This window comes from Pantherophis guttatus, chromosome 1 (assembly GCF_059756535.1).
Source record: "Pantherophis guttatus breed Tessera chromosome 1, ASM5975653v1, whole genome shotgun sequence".
In the NCBI taxonomy this organism is placed as follows: domain Eukaryota; kingdom Metazoa; phylum Chordata; class Lepidosauria; order Squamata; family Colubridae; genus Pantherophis; species Pantherophis guttatus.
Genome location: NC_142063.1, coordinates 322,687,249 through 322,705,900, shown reverse-complemented (window position 1 = coordinate 322,705,900; position 18,652 = coordinate 322,687,249). Strand labels below are relative to the sequence as shown.

At 44.2% G+C, this 18,652-nt stretch overlaps 1 protein-coding gene across 1 annotated transcript in view; it reads right to left on the bottom strand.

Moving 5' to 3' along the window:
- The window catches only part of KIF3C (kinesin family member 3C), a 43,770-nt gene extending 37,465 nt beyond the window's left edge, over nt 1-6,305 (bottom strand). The window contains exon 1 of the mRNA XM_034421188.3: nt 4,076-6,305. Coding sequence (XP_034277079.1) covers nt 4,076-5,488 — 1,413 coding nt within the window. The 5' untranslated portion in view covers nt 5,489-6,305. The remainder of the gene's footprint in view (nt 1-4,075) is intronic.
- Nucleotides 6,306-18,652: the final 12,347 nt, after the last annotated feature.

Sequence of the window (18,652 nt, the reverse complement as noted above, 5' to 3'; positions counted from 1 at the left end):
ATCCTTCCCCTGGAGTGGGGAGAGAATGGGGATTTTACAGTATCCTTCCCCTGGAGTGAGGAGGGAATGGGGCTTTTACAGTATCCTTCCCCTGGAGTGAGGAGGGAATGGGGCTTTTACAGTATCCTTCCCCTGGAGTGAGGAGGGAATGGGGCTTTTACAGTATCCTTCCCCTGGAGTGGGGAGAGAATGGGGATTTTACAGTATCCTTCCCCTGGAGTGAGGAGGGAATGGGGATTTTACAGTATCCTTCCCCTGGAGTGAGGAGGGAATGGGGATTTTACAGTATCCTTCCCCTGGAGTGAGGAGGGAATGGGGCTTTTACAGTATCCTTCCCCTGGAGTGGGGAGAGAATGGAGATTTTACAGTATCCTTCCCCTGCCACGCCCACCAAGCCACGCCCACCAAGCCATGCCATGCCCACCAAGCCATACCCACAGAACCGGTAGTAAAACAAATTGAAACCCACCACTGGTCATAATCCTGGAAATACGAGAGCATAGTGCTCTGTGCATGTTCAGAGGCATATACCATACATGCCAGGACAGACAATACTCTGAAAAGACTTCATGGAACTGAGCCCCAGCTATGCTATGATTTAGCTTAAAATGCTGGAATCCCCTGGATGAACCTCTGGAGAGGAGCAGAAGAAGACCCCAAGGCAACCATTTGGTGGTGATCGTGGGAGTGAGAGAAGCAGGCTGAACCAGATTGAGGTAGCAACAACAGCATTTGGGCAACTGAGACTTGCAAAATCTCCTCAATGAGATAGGAAACCTGTGGGATTCTGGATTTCTCATATGGAGATTTGGGGGGGGGGCAGGAGGGGTGTTGTTAAGTTATCCCAGAGATTCACAGGCTAGGTCCACAAATGATTAACCTCCTAGTCAATTAAAGTCATAATGTCTAAATGTGAAAACATTTGGTTAGGGTTTTTTTTTTATGGTTAAGCTTGCTATGGAAGCCCTGACCACTTAAGACTATTCATCATACGGTATGAACCCAGAAAATAATTCCAGTCATCCAACTGCATTCATACATGGCATATGGCTGGTTTGGCTCTAGCTTAACATGTCACGTGAACTCAACTATTCTGATTTGTAAACCATGGGTTATACTTTTGTATATTGTGCAAGCCGAACCAGCAATGGTTTATTCCGCAAACTATGGCTTAAAGGAACCCACGTGGGAAAATACCTCTCCTTTAAAATGTTCTCCCACATTTATTTATTTAAACATACTCTTCAAGATGTGCACGTTGGAAATAAAGAGGGTGGAATGAAGGTGGCATAGAATGTTTGCTGTTTTTATTACTGTAGTCATTCACTATGTTTTATCTGCTTTTACCCTCAGGATTGCTAAGATAAGCATATACAATTATATAGCTATTTACTTCATACCAAGCCTCCAAAGCTTGCAAACCGTGTGGTATAACTAGGACAAGCCCGCCCCACTCATGCCAACATGAGAGCGAGCCTAGCGCAGATCCTATCCGTCAAAGAATTCCAACTGTGGTTCCAGAAGAAGAGCCTTATCTGCCTGCCTTCTGGAACATTCTACCCACCATCTGCCTCCATCCTCCTATCCGTCCACAAGAGATGAGGTCTTCAAACTTGGCAGCTTTAAGCATAGCTGGCTGGAGAATTCTGGGAGTTGAAGTCCACAAGTCTTAAAGCTGCCAAGTTTGAAGGCCTCTGCACAAGAGCCTGAAAACCTGGCTCTGCCGGTTGGCCTGGGGACCCAATGGGGAAGTAACGCACTGGAGGTGGCTAGTAGGTGGCTAGTAAACCTAGCGCTTCCCCACCTGCCCATTTTTTATTCTCATATCACTTATATTCTCATAGTTTTCTTTTTCATTGCTTATTCCATCGTTCCATCCCTTTGCTACTCTTATGTTTACACTTCTTTTCATTTCTACGTTTTTTATTGTTGTAAGCCACCTACAGTAGCCCCATGGTGAGATAAATTTAACAGATAAATAAATAAAAGTAGATTGTACTCAGGAACCACTAGAGTCACCATTTGAGCTTCCAATAGGAGCAAATATTTTATTTGAGATGTGTAAGGTGAGGGAGGGAACAGTGCTGTGGTCATTGGCTTCTATAGATCATGGGGAATGCAGAGATTTGGATGGTTCCAACTCTGTTGGCCTTTTGCAAAGCAGTGAAGATTTGCTGCTTCCCCAGGCATTGTGGCCAAGATGATAATTACTGAAGTTCTGCTGTGGGTGTATATCAGTGGTGGGTTGCCCCCGGTTCGGACCGGTTCTATAGAACCGGTAGTAAAACTGACAGGAGGCTCCACCCACCAACCCCGATGTCATCAGGAAGTATGCGCAGAAGCGTGCGCGGCCCTGTTGCGAACCGATAATAAAGGTAAGTAGAACCCACCCCTGGTGTATAGGATGGGGATACTGAAATTTTAGTATCTTTTTGGTTGCTGTTTTAATTGATTGTTCAGTTCGATTTGGTTTACCATCTAGAATCTGGTGGGATAGATAGGCAGACACATACATTGGATGGAAGGATGGATGGATAAATGCCAAGTAGTTGTTGAAGAATTCCAAGGTTTGGTTCTTGGAATGTCCAATTAGTTCTAGGAGAGGAGGGAAGCCTAGTAGTTTGACACGAGATTTTATAAAAGCCATCATTTGGGGCAGAGACATTATTTCTGGGAGCCTCAGTGGGACTTTGTGTTTTCATCCTGGAAATGCAGTATAGAATCACTATAAACATTTCAGAAATATTCATACAACCATGTCAGTTAAAGGCAAAGCAGCTACGTTTGCCCAGTGTGCTATATTTGATTTTGTATTAACCTTGATTAGGGATTTTTGTTTTTGTTTTTGCAGCTTAGCATCTTGTGTGCACCTCAACCATTGAATTAGTTTATGCTTCAATATATTGCATGAATCCTTCAAACTGATTACTTGAGTAACCAACTTAAGCATTTTCAATAAACAGAGATGTTCCATGTGCTCCATAGTCTGAATCGTGGGGCACACCCACCCATTTTTCAAGAGAGATGAGACTCAAATCTGGAGGCAAGTTTGGGATCCTCATGCTTGGACCACAGGATGGGCCCTATCTTGCTGCACTTCCCAGGTCACGCTAAAAGGCAACCAAGGGCACAGACAACACTTGCAAATCTGGCCAAACAAGAATCAGAAAAAAAAACGCAGATACAGTTTAGGGGAGGAAATGACCTTTGAGCATCTGTTAGGTATACTTTTCAGTAAAAGCTGGGACAGAAATAGGATGGGGAAAGTCCTCACTTAAACCCCTGAGAAGCTGCAGGCGGTGTGACCTGGAAGACAGGGAAGGTTGCATCCCCTCGTTAACACCCATTTGCAGAGACAAAAGGAAACCCCATCAGAACTGCAGGAACAATTGGCCAACCTCCCAGAGGTACCAGCCAATGCGTATGCAGGAGGTCACCTCCACCCAGTCATAGCAATGGCCTTTTCTGTGCCGCTTTGTTGTGCAATGGAAGAGCTTATTAGCTGAAGCTGCCAGCCCTAAACACCAAAGACCCCCTCCTGAGCTTCATCGCTCCACAGTTCAGCCACTCCTCCTTCCTGGCCAGATGGAGCAGCATCTGACAGCCTATGCAAAGGAATCCGACACATGACAGCGCATAAACCTAAGCAAGAGGCCCAGCAGATACTGCAGCCAACAGAAATCCATTACTGCCACAAGGTCCAGTGTGCGCCAGCAGACAAAATATTAGCATGTGGCCTCTGTCTCCCCAGGAAGTCACACCTCTTTTCACTGAGCATCAACCCATATTTACCACAAATATTGCTGGAATAGTCCTCATAATGAATGGCTGCATGCTGAGTTAAGACTCCAATAAGTCCATCTGATTAGCTAAGTGTTATTAAAAGGGGGGAGTGAATTAATCTTAATAGTGAACCTATCAGATGATATTTAGGACAATGTGGAACCTCCTGCTCCACCTGGAAAATGATGTCCTGCCTCACTGTTTGTTTGTTTTTTTCCTGAATGCACAAATGATTGCTTAGTGCTGTGTACCCGAACCAAACTTCAGAAATGGTGGTATGAATGAGGCTTACCTTGTATTTGGTTGCTAGAAGTTCAGTGGCCTCTTGCTCCCTCCTGAGTTCCTCAATCATCTTTTCTTTCTCCTCCAGTAGCTTTTGCTTCTCCTCATTCACCAGGCTGTGGTCATCTTGGATTGCAGCTTTCTCCTCCTCCAACCTCTCCTTTTGCTCCTTCAAGTAATTTTTCATGTTTTTTTCCAGCCCTCCATCCTCATTGTCCTCTGGTTCTTCACCTTCGGGGGTTCCCTCCCCATCTATGGTTTTCTTTCTCCGGCTACTCCTCCGCCTTTTCTTGCTCAGCATCCCACGTTTCTCCAACTGGGCCTTCAGGCGGATGATCTCCTCCTGAAACTCCCGCAATAGTGTATCTTTAGGATCCTCGTTGATTCGTGGCTTGTTCTTGATATTTTTGGCCCTATTAGCAAATCGGAGGGTTGACAAGCTCTCATCGTAGCTGTGGGAAGCTGGGCCCAGCGTGGCTACCATGATGGTCTTGGCATTGCCACCCAAAGAGTCCTGCAGAAGGCGGGTGAGCTTGGAATCCCGATATGGGATATGGGTACTTTTGCCATCCACCAGGGCTGAAATCACATTCCCCAGAGCGGAGAGGGAGAGGTTGATCTTGGAGGCTTCTTTGGGTCGTTCCCCCTGGGCACCCATCTTGCTTTGCCTTTCACTCCCAGCCAAGTCCACCAGGTTGAGCTTTCCTACCCGGATGTGATCCTCTCCATCTGGGCCAGTCTCACTGCACTCCACCGTGATGACAAAGATGGCGTGCGAGCGGGAGCTGTACTCGTTCATGTTCGTGCTGCCCACCGATCGAGTTTGGTTCCCCAAATTCATGACGTGTTCAATTTCTTTGACGTTTTTTGTCACAAAGGACGAAAGGTCCTTGATGTAAACACCCGTTTCCGGGTTCTCTTTCAGCTCCATTTTCTTACTCTGGTCTTTTGCCAGGAGATCTCGGATCTCTTCTTGATAGATCTCCAAATAGGAAGCCCTGACCAAATATTGCTGGTTCTGCGAACGGGAGATGTGGGTGAAAATGTGCTCAAAGGAGATGGGGATGACGCCTCTCTTCTCAGGGTCAGCCCAGATCCCTTGCATAGTGTAGGTCTTCCCGGTACCCGTCTGACCGTAGGCAAAGATGGTGCCATTGAATCCTTGCAGGACCGAATCGATCAAGGGCCGGACCGTTTCATCATACAGGTCTGCCTGCTTGGAGGTGGCATCATACACAGCATCAAAGGTGAAGGTTTTGGCCAGTTCCCCTGGGGAGGCCTTGGGGTTCCGGATAGTCACCTGGCCCAGCTTCACATCCATGTCCAGGATCCTCTCGTAGCCGGTGGCTTCCTCTTTCCTGTTCATGGGGCGGCAGCGGACCACGACTTTCAGAGTCTCGCTGACCCTGGGCCTATTAGCCATCGCGAAACCGAGAACGGGGGGTCCCTGCTCCCGGGATCTTTCCTTGCCCTTCGGCTGTCAGGGCTGGGCAGCGGCAGCACCGTTTCTAGGCATGAGGTCCTCCTCTCTCCGCTCCGAGTGGCGAGCTGGGTGGCTGCTCCGCTGCGGCAGCGGAGTTGACAGGCTGGCGCGGGCTGCGGTTCTCGGCACCGTCTCTTCTCACAATAGGTAAAGAGTTGAAGGCGTGCTCCCTTCACGGCATCCCGCCTCGGACCACGGACCACCCATGCCGGCTCATCCCGCCGTGAAGGAGGGGTGGGTGGAGGGGGTGGGTGGGTAAGGAAGAAGAGAGAGGTAAGGGAGGGTTTTTTTTTTTTTAGCCTTCCCCGCAGGCGGCGGACGGCGTTAACCCCCGCTCTGCCCAGGCTCGCTTCCTTCCTAATCTCAATAGCTTCGCAGCGAGTCCCTCAGCAGCTCCAGGCGATCCGAAGGGCTCGCGAGTCGCAGCGCTGGATGCTCATTCATTGCAGCTCAGCAGCGGCAACAGCAGCTGCCGCCCCTCTCACACGTAAGAGGACGAGGGAGGAAAACAGAAGGGAGGGGGAAGCAGCGCCCGGAGGGAGATGCTCCTGCTGCTGCTGCTGCTGATCCTGGGGAGGGGGGGGTAAAGGGGGGCTGCCGGCCCTTGGCTTGCTGCCGGCTGCCCTGGAACGGAAAAGCAAACCGCGGGAGGGCGGAAGGGGGCTGGGTGATAACAGAAAGCGTCTCCTCATCCTCAATTTGCTGCCCACCCCCAGAAGGGGAACCACCAGCAGCTCCTCGGCTGCCCCCGCCCACTGTTCGCAAAGCATCCTGGGGAACGTAGTCCTGCCTTTGTTGTCTTCTTCTTCTTCAGCCACAAGGAGAAGGATGCAACTCAGAGCCGGTTGACTTGGGGAAGGTAGGCTGGGGTTGTTGGTGATATGGTGTTTCTTAAAGGGACAGGCGTCTTTATTATTAGTCATATTATTATGTTTTTATTAGTCACATTTCTGTGCCGCCCACTCTCCGAGGACTCTGGGTGGCTTACACCAAAGGCAGTATACTTAAATAGCATATTGCCCCCCAACAATCTGGGTCCTCATTTTACCCCACCTCGGAAGGATGGAAGGCTGAGTCAACCTTGAGCCGGTGAGATTTGATCCGCTGATCTAGCAGTCAGCTGAAGTAGCTGCAGTACAGCACTCTAACCACTGCGCCACCTTGGCACTTTCTTTCGGCCATTTAAAACCTGGGGTTTTAAATTTGTCTTGGGCTAAATTGATTTAATTCGATTTTACTTCTGCTCTTAAATTTTTGTATTCTAGGTGTTTTATCTTGTGCCTGTTCACCGCCCTGAGTCCTTCGGGAGTAGGGCGGTATATAAATCAAATGAAATGAAAATGAAATGAAATGAAATTCGGAGCCAAACAGAAGGAGGGAGCTTCCGGATCAAGAGAAAGGCCAATGTCATATCATCATCATCATCATCAGGATTGTTCAGACGTTTGAATCTTTGAGACCAGCAACAATTTACGACAGTGTTTCTCAACCTTGGTAGCTTGAAGATGGGTGGACTTCAACTCCCAGAATCCCCCAGCCAGCAGCGCTGGCTGGGGGATTCTGGGAGTTGAAGTCCACCCATCTTCAAGCTTCCAAGGTTGAGAAACACTGATTTACGAAAACCTTTCCCAACGGAGTGGCTGCTACGTCTCCCAGACTGCTGGGCATCATGGGGGTATAATGTAGTAAAGAGTGGCCGATTTGAGCAGATTAATCAAAACGAATGTACATTTTATTCCTTGATAGCCTCTTTAAAAAAAAAAACAGGCTCCTGTTAGGTCTCACAGTCATTTTATATGTGGTTGTGATGATTGGGACAAACCCAAGATTAGGCAGGACTAGAAAAGAGTTTTTTTGGGGGGAGGGGGTTTGAGCCCAGAAAAGAAAAGAAAAAAATCCATTTGGAATGTGAAACAGCCTAGCAGAAGGAAAGGCAGCTCTCACACAGATGGCACAGCCCAGCAAGTTCTCCTATGCAACTCTTCTCTAGCCCCAATTCCTTGCCAGATCTGAGCTATGCAAAAAACCTCTGGGAAGAGACAAGTTATTTGCTGTCACCTAGTGGTCATCCAGTAGTGAGTCTCCTAAAATAATACACAGCCTTTTCATTTCCATGGGTTCGTTAGGGCATTAATTAGCGCACCTTGGGAGAGTGACATTTTGGGCTTTTTTTTTTTTTAATTGTCGGCTTGAGGCATCTAGATATCTTGGATCAGCCCTAAAACTGTAAGTAATAATAGAAACAGTGAGATATTAATGATACACAGAAATTTGCTATTTTTTTTTCTAAATCTCCACCTCCCATATAAGCAGCTGGTTGTATCTGGTTGAGTCTGGAAGTATGGATCAGGCTTTGCTAGTATTTAAATCAGTATTTAAGCTCCCAGAATTCCCCAGCCAGCAGAGAAAAGGTAACAGCAAACCCCCAAAATTTTAACCTTAAACTGTCTATTGTTGACCTCACCCCATTCCTAAGAGGTCTGTAATGGGCGTGCATAAGTGCACCAGCGTGCCTAACGTCCCTGTCCTAATATTTCTTTTTACTTACTCTTTTCATGTACTCAAATTATGTTTATACTTTTACCTGTTATCTTATATATGCTTGACAAATAAACTTATGATTATGATTAAATTATTTTGATATTCCTTCCAAGAAAATGCATGAACCATGCCCATATAGTTAGCAGGAGTTGTTCAGTGCTGCTTTATTTTATCTCCTTTTTCTTATTCCTGCAATTTTAATTAACCTATGTACCCATTTTTACAGACTATTTAGCAGAGAAATCTGAATAAAAGATATATTTTGGGAGCAAATTGTATGTTTGCACAAATCTCTAAATGAACAGTTCCCACAGAGTAAAAAGCTAAATACTGTACAAATTAGTTCTACAATGTGTATATTTATTTATTTTATTAAATTTATATGCCGCCCTTCTCCCGTAGGACTCGGGGCGACACACAGAATAAAAACATGTAACAATAAGAAATCCTAAAAACAGCCAATATAAAAGCCCAAACAGAATAAAATCTCGTAGCAGATCAGGGAAATTGCTGAAACAGCCATGTCTTCAGGTTGGTGCGGAAAGTGTATACATACATACATACATACCGGTACATACATATATATTAGATTCAAAATAAGAAAAAGGTGAATATAGTAGATGCAAAAGCTTTGGCAGCCTTTCAGACACTACTTTGTATTCCTTCCTTTGGCAAAAAGGAATAATGTACTTTCTGTATTTTAAAGAATGTATTTTTAGTCTTGGTTTTGATATTTTGATATTTTTTCCCATTCTTCTTTGCAGAACCTTTCTGGCTTAAGAACAACTCCTGAACTCCTTACGTGCACTAGATTTTGAGATCTCCCAGATTCTGAATAATATTCAATCACGTTGACTGTGAAGCTGTTACAAAACATTTATCTGTCCTATAGCCATTTCATGGTTAGTTTGGAAATTAATTTCAAATACACATAGTCCTTGACTTACAACCACAATTGAGCTCAACATTTCTGTTGCTAAGCAAGGCAGTGGTTAAGTGAGTTTTGCTCCATCTTACAACCTTTTTGCCACAGTTGTTAAGCAAATCACTGCAATTGTTTAAGTGACTCTTACGGTCATTAAGCAAATCTGGCTTCACTCACTGATTTTGCTTGTCAGAAGCCAGCTGGGAAGGTTACAAGTGGTGAGATCAAATCAGTGGTGGGTTGTCCCCCAGTTTGGACCGGTTCGCAAGAACCGGTAGTAAAACTGGCGGGAGGCTCCGCCCACTGACCCGGATGTCATCAGAAATGTGTATATTTATTTATTTTATTTATTTATTTTATTCGGTGTATGTGGAGAGGAGCAAGCGAGTGAAGCAAGCACACGCATGAGGCCCCATTGCAAACCGGTAGTAAAGGTAAGTAGAACCTACCCCTGGATCAAATGACCCCAGGACAGTGCAACTGTGATAAATACATGCCAGTTGCCAAGTGCCGGAATATTGATTGTGTGACCATAGGAATGCTGCAACAGTCATAATACAAAAACCAGTCATAAGTGACTTTTTTCAGTGCTGTTGGACTGGTCACTAAACAAATGGTTGTAAGTTGAGGACCATCTGTACCGTAGCAGTTTTGCACAAATATCTAACTTCTTTGCAGCTTCGGTTCCATTTTGCAAACTGAATTACCTGCTCTGCCCACTTACAATGCATTATTAATGATTGCTGATCCAGCCACTATCCAGAAGCAGGTTGACCTTTACAAGAAACCAAGAATAATAAACCTAAGCAAAATCAAAATACCGGCCAGAAAACATTGCAGGTGGGATGCAGAAGATGAGGGAGCTGAATAACCAAATAAAGCCACAGGGTCAATGGCACTGCTTTCTCATTCTACAATGCTCTGGCAATTTTGCTAAGCACTTTTGTATTTTTCCTCCTGCTGATTTAGCACTTCAGGCAGAGGGCCAACTTGGATTCCCTTCCCACTCAGTGCTAAAATTGTAAGGAATCATGCAAATTTTGTAGCACTCGTTTTTTCAATAGTTCCTCATGGTCTGCAGCTGGACTGGTTTGCATCTGGAGAGTATTACATTGAGCAAGGCTGATCCAAATGTTCCCTGCATGTGGGAAACACTGCAAGCTTTTATCTCCTTAGCTGTACCCCTTTCTTTAGCCGCATCTTTTAAAACTTGATGATAATATATATCTTATAGAAGCACCAGCAGTTTTACTGACCAAAGATCCATCTATATCAGGTGTGTCAAACTTGATTTCATTGAGGGCCGAATCAGGGTTGTGTTTGACCTTGGGAGGGCCAGGGGACATGGCCAGGGGGCATGACTAGCTCAATGTCACTCATATTGGGGGTGCCTGTGGTGGCCCAAGTGCTTTGCCAGTGAAAACGGGCTCCCCAGCTCCGTTTTCACCTGCAACAGCCTCCTGAAACCCTCCGCCAGTGAAAACAGCTTGGGAGGGCCACCTGTGGCCCTCCCAAGCTCCATTTTTATTGGCTGAGGCATCGTGGGTCGGTCCTTCACTGTTTCCAGGGCAGCTCTACAGGCCAGATCTAAGCACCCCACGGGCTGGATCCAGCCCATGGGCCTTGAATTTGACAATCCTGATCTATATGAATCTATAGCAGCAGTGAAATCCGGCAGAATCTATCCGGCTCGCACGAACCGGTAGGGCCGGCGGCAGGATGCTCCGCCCACCCACTGGGACATCATTATGTCCCGTTTTTGATGCTCTGCGCATGTGCAGAAGAGGCACGCACGCTCACATTTCCGAACTGGTAACGAAGGTAAGTGCATTTCACCGCTGATCTATAGTCTGTTTTCATAATGACCAAGCAAATACTCTGGTAAATTCATTGACAGAGAATGAAATGGCAGTTCTCTTGCTGTTTGCCTGGCATTCAACAGTATATTGATTCTTTTAAGAATATGAAAATGCCATTAAGTTTTCATATCTAATAGCTACTTCTACCACCTATTTACTTAGCTTCCTTTGAAAAAGTAAGATCCTTTGGAGTTATGTTCATCTTCCTGGATCCATTCATGTAGATTTCTTGACAATAACACCAAAATGGCTACCATTGCCTTCTTCCTGGATTGTTTCCCCTGTATTCCATTCTTGCTTATTTCCTTGTGGTTTCTCAATCAAGCACCAGACAGCTCCAGCCCTGCTTAGCTTTCTGAGATCTCCCAAGGTCAGCTGCAATATAAATCTATTGCTATCACTGAATCTTGTGGCAATGCTACATTAAATGAGTTATATGCTATGGGTTGAAGCCAACTAGCTGTTTATCCTGCCTTTCCTTGAGGATAAAAATAGGCAAGCGGAGATCGTGGAAATAAATCTGGCTCTCCTGAGTTTCCTGTCTAGTTTTCCTAACTGGAGGATTTCTTACCTTTAGGCTTGCCAGCGGGTGAAAGGACACTGACATTTGAAAGTCTTGCTGGCTCATATGAATGCACTGATCCTACCTAAGCAAGGATGAGATCCATTCTAGCGTTGTTGGATGAGACCTCAATTTTGTACCAGAAATATATAATGTACTGTAACATCAATCTTTTATTGGAAAAGAATCAGTGTACTGCCAAATTTTAAAATGGAAATCAGGAACTCATAAGTCTATCAGTTTATGTAGAAATGGATTATTACCTGTAACATTATTATGCAGAAGACCAAGGTCTCAGTTGAAAATGATCAACATAATTTCTACAAAGATGAATCTTAATTCACTTACGTTTGAGTTATGTGGCAGTACCGTGTTTCCCCGAAAATAAGACTCTGCCTTATATTTTTTTGAACCCTGAAATAAGCAGTTGGCCTTATTTTTGGGAAGGTTTTATTATTTTGGGGCCGGTGGAGGAAACCAGAGGAAATGGCAAAGACTGGCTGTGCATGCATTTAAATATTTTTGGGAGGGCTTATTTTCAGGGGGGGGTTATTTTACTGCATGCGCTCAAAAGCCCAATTGGGCTTATTATCAGGGGATGTCTTATTTTAGGGGAAAGAGGGTACCTGCAGGGCCACATATTCCAACCAGCTCAAATCTGTTAAAATACAGGTAGTCCTAAACTTATGACAACAATTGAGTCCAAAATTTATGTTATTAAGTGAGAAATTTGTTAAGTGAGTTTTGCCCCATTTTACGACTTTTCTTGCCGCATCTGTTAAGTGAAATCACTGCAATTTTTAAATTAGTAACACAGTTATTAAGTGAATCTGGTTTCCCCATTGACTTTGCTTGTCAGAAGATTGTAAAAGGGGATCATGTGACCCCGGGACACTGCAACCGTCATAAAGGTGAGTCAGTTGTCAAGCATCCGAATGTAAATCACGTAACGATGGGGATACTGCAACGGTCGTAAATGTGAAAAATGGCCACAAGTCACTTTTTTCAGTGCTGTTGTAACTTTGAATGATCACTAAACGAAGTGTTTGTAAGTTGAGGACTACCTGTATCCAAGGAGAAGCTACTCATAGTCCCACATTTCTGCGAGGTTGGATGTTAGATGCGGTGATAGAAGAGACCAACACAGTTCTTCAGTAACAATAGCTCTTTAATAGTAGACCAGTACAACCCCAGAACCTGCTTGTCTGGCAGTGTCCTCTTTTATAGAGGGCTGCCAGATGGCTTAACCAATGAGATTCAAGTATTTTCCTGCCTATTTGGAGGACCTGAGTGAAGCCTGCAGCTCACTTCCTTACTTCCTTATACGTTATATAACATTGGAGGCAGGGGTGGGTTCTAAAATTTTTTACTACCAGTTCTGTGAGCATGGCTTATTTTATGGGCGTGGCTTGGTGGGGGGGTGTAATGTGATGGTAGGCGTGGCCAACTTTTTTTTTTTTTAGCTTTAAAAGCATTTTTTCTGCAACCTTAAGAAGATGCAGAAAAAAATGCTTTTAGAAGCCTCTGGCAATCAGGCAACTTAGCTGGGATCGGTAGAGGCTTTTAAAGGCATTTTTTTTTCCTACAACGTCTTCGGCCAAAGAGGTTGCAGAAAAAAATGCTTTTAGAAGCCTCTGGCGATCAGGCAACTCAGCTGGGATCGCCAGAGACTTTTAAAGGCATTTTTTTTTCTACAGCTTCTTCAGCCAAAGAGGTTGCAGAAAAAATGCTTTCAGAAGCCTCTGACGATCCCAGCTGAGCCACGCGATCATCAGAGGCTTTTTTTTTAACTTTTAAAAGCATTTTTTCAGCCGTAGAAAAAATGCTTTTAAAAGTAAAAAAAAAAAAGAAGCCTCTAATGAAATGGGCAGGGTAAGCGAGCGGCAACCGGGCCGGGGACCAGTTCGGAGGTGTGGCCAGCCAATGTTATTACCAGTTCTCCGAACTACTACAAATTTTTACTACCGGTTCTTGTGAACTGGTGCGAACCAGGAGCAACCCACCACTGATTGGAGGGAGTGAAGCTGCAAAGCACTGCTTCTTTTGTGTCAATTCTGGTGCCTTGGAACAGCCTCCTGACAAAACTCAGGGTAGCTCCCATTTTGCTGATTGTTAGGAAAATGTTGAAGACCAAACTACTGCGTGTATAATTATTTCCCCCCGTTTTTTTGTCCTTATTGTATTGCTTTCCCTTGTTTAGGTTGCTTTTGATGGTCCCTGTTTGGAGTTTTAATCAGACTGTTGATGTTTTAACTTGCAAGCTGTAAGCTGCCAAGAATCTTTTGAATTGCATGTCCTGGGGCAGAAGTTTCATAAATAAGTAATCAATACAATACAAACCACTTCCTCAGGGAAGGAAGGCTGAAAAGATGGGTTGGCAGATAAAATGAAGTCATCAGAGAAAACATTACTTTGTTCTTATCTGGCATTGAAAACCCAAGTAGGTTGTTTTAGGTAAAATGGATGCCCCTTTACAGGCTGATGATTCGGCCTACATTTGGTGCTCTGGATGATACTGGCAACTGAAGAGTAATTACAACGCCAGATTTCCAGTACTCTTGATGAAAGCAAAATAGCTTCTTACATTTTTCTACATGTCTAAGAATTGTTACCGATTCGGTCTTTCATTAAATATGCAAACAGATTGCTATTTAGGAGAGCTATAAAAATAGCAGTTTTTGTTGCAGGAAGGCAGGAGAATTCAATTGCTTGAAGGGACTCTCTCCTGAATTATAGAGCTTCTTGATTTTAGATATAACAGTTAGGGAATTGGAGTGCCCAAACTTATATATATTTATACAATAATTGAGTTCAACCATCATTCTAGACCTAGCAAGGCTTCCTTAATTTTGGCTCAGTGGGTTGTACAAATCAAGTCTATTAGTGAAGTCCTTAAATTACAAACCTTTGTTTAGTGACTCTTTGAAGTTATAACGGCACTGAAAAAAAGTGACATACAATCGGTCCTTGCATTTAGATTGCTGCAGGATTCCCATGGTCATGTGATCTAAATTCAGGCACTTGGCAACTGGCATATATTTACATTGTTTGTGACATCCTAGACCAGTGATGGCTAACCTTTTTGCTGTCGCGTGCCAAAAGCGGGGGGAGCGCGGGGGGGTTGTGCGTGTGCGTGCCCACACCCATAATTCAATGCACCCCGCTCCCCCTGCACATGCGCGTGTGACCCCACCCTGCTCCCCCCGCTTTTGGCACGCAATGGCATGGTGGGCCCGGAAGGCCCGTTTTTTGCCCTCCCCAGCCTCCAGAGGCTTTCTAGGAGCCTGGGAAGGGCAAAAACTGCCCCCCCCAGAGGCCGGAAACAGCCCAATTCCTGACTTCCAGTGGGCCCAGAAGGGCCAAAAATCAGGTGGCCAGCGCAGGTATGCGTGCTGGAGCTGAGCTAGGGCAACACTCGTGTGCCCACAGATACAGCTCTGTGTGCCACCTGTGGCACACATGCCATAGATTCGCTATCACGGTCCTAGACCTAGTCTCATGTGATCGCCATTAGGAGCCATGGTGGCGCAGTGGCTAGAATGCAGCATTGCAGGGTAACTCGTTGTTCACTGCCAGAAGTTCGATTCTGACCACTTGAAGGTTGAGAGCCTTCCATCCATCCGAGGTCGATAAAATGAGGCATAACTGCCCCCAGATTGTTGGGGGCAGTTATGCTGACTCTGTAAACTGCTTAGAGAGGGCTGTAAAGCACTGTGAAGCTGTATATAAGTCTAAGCACTATTGCTATTGCTCTTTGTGATCTTCCCAGCCAACTTCGAGAAGCAAAGTTTATTGAAGCCAGATTCACTTAATGACTACAGGAGTCACTTAACAACTGCAGTGATTTGCTTAACAACTATGGCAAAAAAAGTCATACAATCAGACACAACTCACTTAACAATTACCTTGCTTGGCAACAGAAATTCTGGTCCCAATTATGGTTGTAAGTCAAGGATTATCTGTATTGTTTACTCACTAAGCTTAGTTAAGTAAATCATGATTCTGTATGAGATATAAACCAAGTCATAGCATCGGTCGAAAGACTATGTGGATCAGGAGGACGGACATGGCAATAATCTCCTAGAAGAGGACGTTTCTGAATCAGCCTGGTCTCCCACCATATCAGCTGCAAAGAATCAGGACCATTTGTTACATTGCAACATAGAAGACTTATTTAAGCCTATACACAAAAATCTAGTCAACTAAAGCTCAGCACTAAATTGGCGCAAGGTAACGATCAAGAGGGAATGGATTTGGACCACTTGTGGGAATGCAACACTTCTAAGCCAATGATGTTTTTAATTCCACCCTCCACGGAGATCAAATGATCCTGGGACACTGCAAGCATCATAAATACACACTACTGGTAGTTGCCAAGCACCCACATTTTGTGACCATGAGGATGCTGCAATAGTCATAAGGGTGAAAACTTTTTTTCAGTGCCATTGTAACTTTGAATGGTCACTAAACAAATGGTTGTAAATTGAGGACTACATGTATGTTGGGTACTAATTGAATCTGTCCACCTAAAGATATCCTTTTTGAAATATATCTGTTTTAAGTTAAATAAAAATAATAGCCTCCACCAAGGTCTCTGGAGATTCTTAGTCATCCAGGTCAAGGTGCTTTTTCAAAAGGCAATTTTGTTTTTCCTTGAAGATGTTTTGCTTCTCATCAAAGAAGCTTCTTCAGTTCTTCAGACTTCCTTTGGGACATCCACCAAGGTATTATTGAGCCTTCATTTGCTGATCTTCCTTCCACTGAAGATAGGCTACATTTCCCCCACTTTTTATATTAAGACAAACATTTTAGCCTTCAATTTCAGGTTGCTTTGACTAAGAAAAGTTTCAAGTCTCTCATCTGACTTTTTAAATGTTTTGATTGCTTATTTAACCTCAATTTACGGTATTATTTGAGTATTATAAAATGTTTCATTGCCAGCGTGCTTAATTTGTGGTAACAGTTAAATGTTTTAATTTTGCTTTGTTTTATAGTTGCTTTGAAAAGAAGTCACTTTGAAAGAAATATAATGTAAAATAGTTACGTACCGATTCTGTAAATTACAAAAAAAGATGTATCAGTGTGTGGCAAATAATGAGAGTGTCCTCAAAAATGTTTCTTCCAATATTTTACTTCAGTTCTTATTTCAGGTCACTTGGGCAGACACAGATCCATTGAAATGAATGGTGCTGGCACTTTTTTTGTTTCATCATCTGGAATCAAGTAAAGTGCCAGTTTTAAAAAGATTACAGGTAATCTTTGATTTATGAGAGTACCTTAGCAACTGTTCAAAGTTATAACAGCCCCCCACCCCAAAGTTTCTTACAACCTGGTTTCAAAGTTCTAATGTTGCTTCCCCTTTAGTCATATGACTGAATTTTGGGAACTCAGCTGCTGGCCTGCATATACAGCCATTTGCAGCACTCCATAGTCAGGTGACCACAATTTGGCTGGAAACTGGCATTTACTTCTGTTGGAAGAAAAATTCAGTCCGGTTCCAAGCCAGGAGAAAGACACTGGAAATAAGATGGAGGCTGGCTGCAGGAAAGAAGGTCTCTGTTTATTAGATAGTCAGAAACTTCTGTGACAGCAGCATGTTTCTGGGGTGGCTGACAAAATGGGATTGAGAGTAGGTGGGTTTTTATACATTCTTTGGGGCTTTGTGACAGAGATGCCTGTTCCTGAGTAAGAATGTGTCCTTTAATATTTTACGGGCTGTTGCTAGATTCCTATGGGGTCATGTAAGGGTCATGGCTGGCTCTATAGGCAAAAGGGGAAATACAAATCCTAGGTGTTTGTCTGAGCTAATCTTGTCAGTTCTGGCATGCCTAATTGTGTTGCTTATTTGGAGTCTCTTTGCTTGGCCCAGTCTTTCTGAATGGATACAAAATATGCAAGACCAGCCTCTTCAAGCTTCTGCTTGAGGCTGTTTTCCTGCGGCAGGAAGACAGGAGCTGTTTCTGTCTCTGTTAATATTCTTTCTCCTCTCTTCTTGAGGGGAAATATTCTATCCTGCCTCTTTTTAATATTAAGAATAAAGAATATTTTAATCTGGCGAGGGAGGAGCCTTCCTACACTTCCAATTTTTGGCAAACACCACTTAACAACTGCAGCATTAGCTTAACAACTTCCACATTCACTTAACGATAGCCACATTCACTTAAGGATCACCATAGGTTGTAAAATCAGGTCCAGTCATGTCGTGACCTGTTTTACAACCATCACAACTATTTAGCACAATTGAGCCAGGCTCAATTAAAGTCATAACTTGAGGACTACTTGTAAATCAAGATCTCATCCACTTCATATGTATTTACCTGTTCATTTGTTGAATTACCAGTTCAAAGCACTGCACAAAGGACTGAGGGAAGTTTTATTAGTGGTATTGTTGGGATCAATATGCTGACTCTGTAAACCGCTTAGAGAGGCTGTAAAGCACCATGAAGAGATATCTAAGTCAGTGGTTGCCTCCGGTTCGGACCAGTTCTATAGAACCGATAGTAAAACTGGTGGGAGGCTCTGCCCATCGACCCCATCAGGAAGCTTCTGCACATGTGCAGAAACACGCACATGTGTGCGTATTCAAGTGAAGCGCATGGGTGCGCACGGCCCCATTGCCAACTGGTAGTAAAGGTAAGTAGAACCCACCCCTGATCTAAGTACTATTGCTATTATAGAGATCAGTCTTCCAGTGCTTTGCACAGTTTAGCTGCTACTGTATCTCCACGAAACATATTGTTTTTCAGAACTCAGTAAAAGTACATTTTGGCTCGATACAGCAAATGTATTTTTGAATCAAATCTACTATCCTTGGAACACCATGTGAGAGGTACATAGGAGAGGTGCAGGCATTGGGTACATATGAGAGGTACATATGAGAGGTGCAGGTTGCTTTCAACCTCCAGGAAGTGTCCTGGAGCTCCCTCTGGTGGTTGATTACACAAGACTATGCATCCCAGCTGGGACCTAATCTGTGTCCATGACCAAACCTCAATTTAAGAGAATAAATGCAAGAAACTCAGTAGAAAGCTGTTCAGCAATCAAGGGCCTGGCCCTAGAGGAAGTTATAAAGTGGGTATCACCATTAAACTTTCTTTTCTTAGTCACTGGCAGAGTGTCTGTTGTAGCTGGATCCACTTTTTGTCTCCCTTCTCCTGAAGCACAGCGATGGAGCTCCTAGATAACTACTTAAACATTTCTGCAGGGATTGGATACTT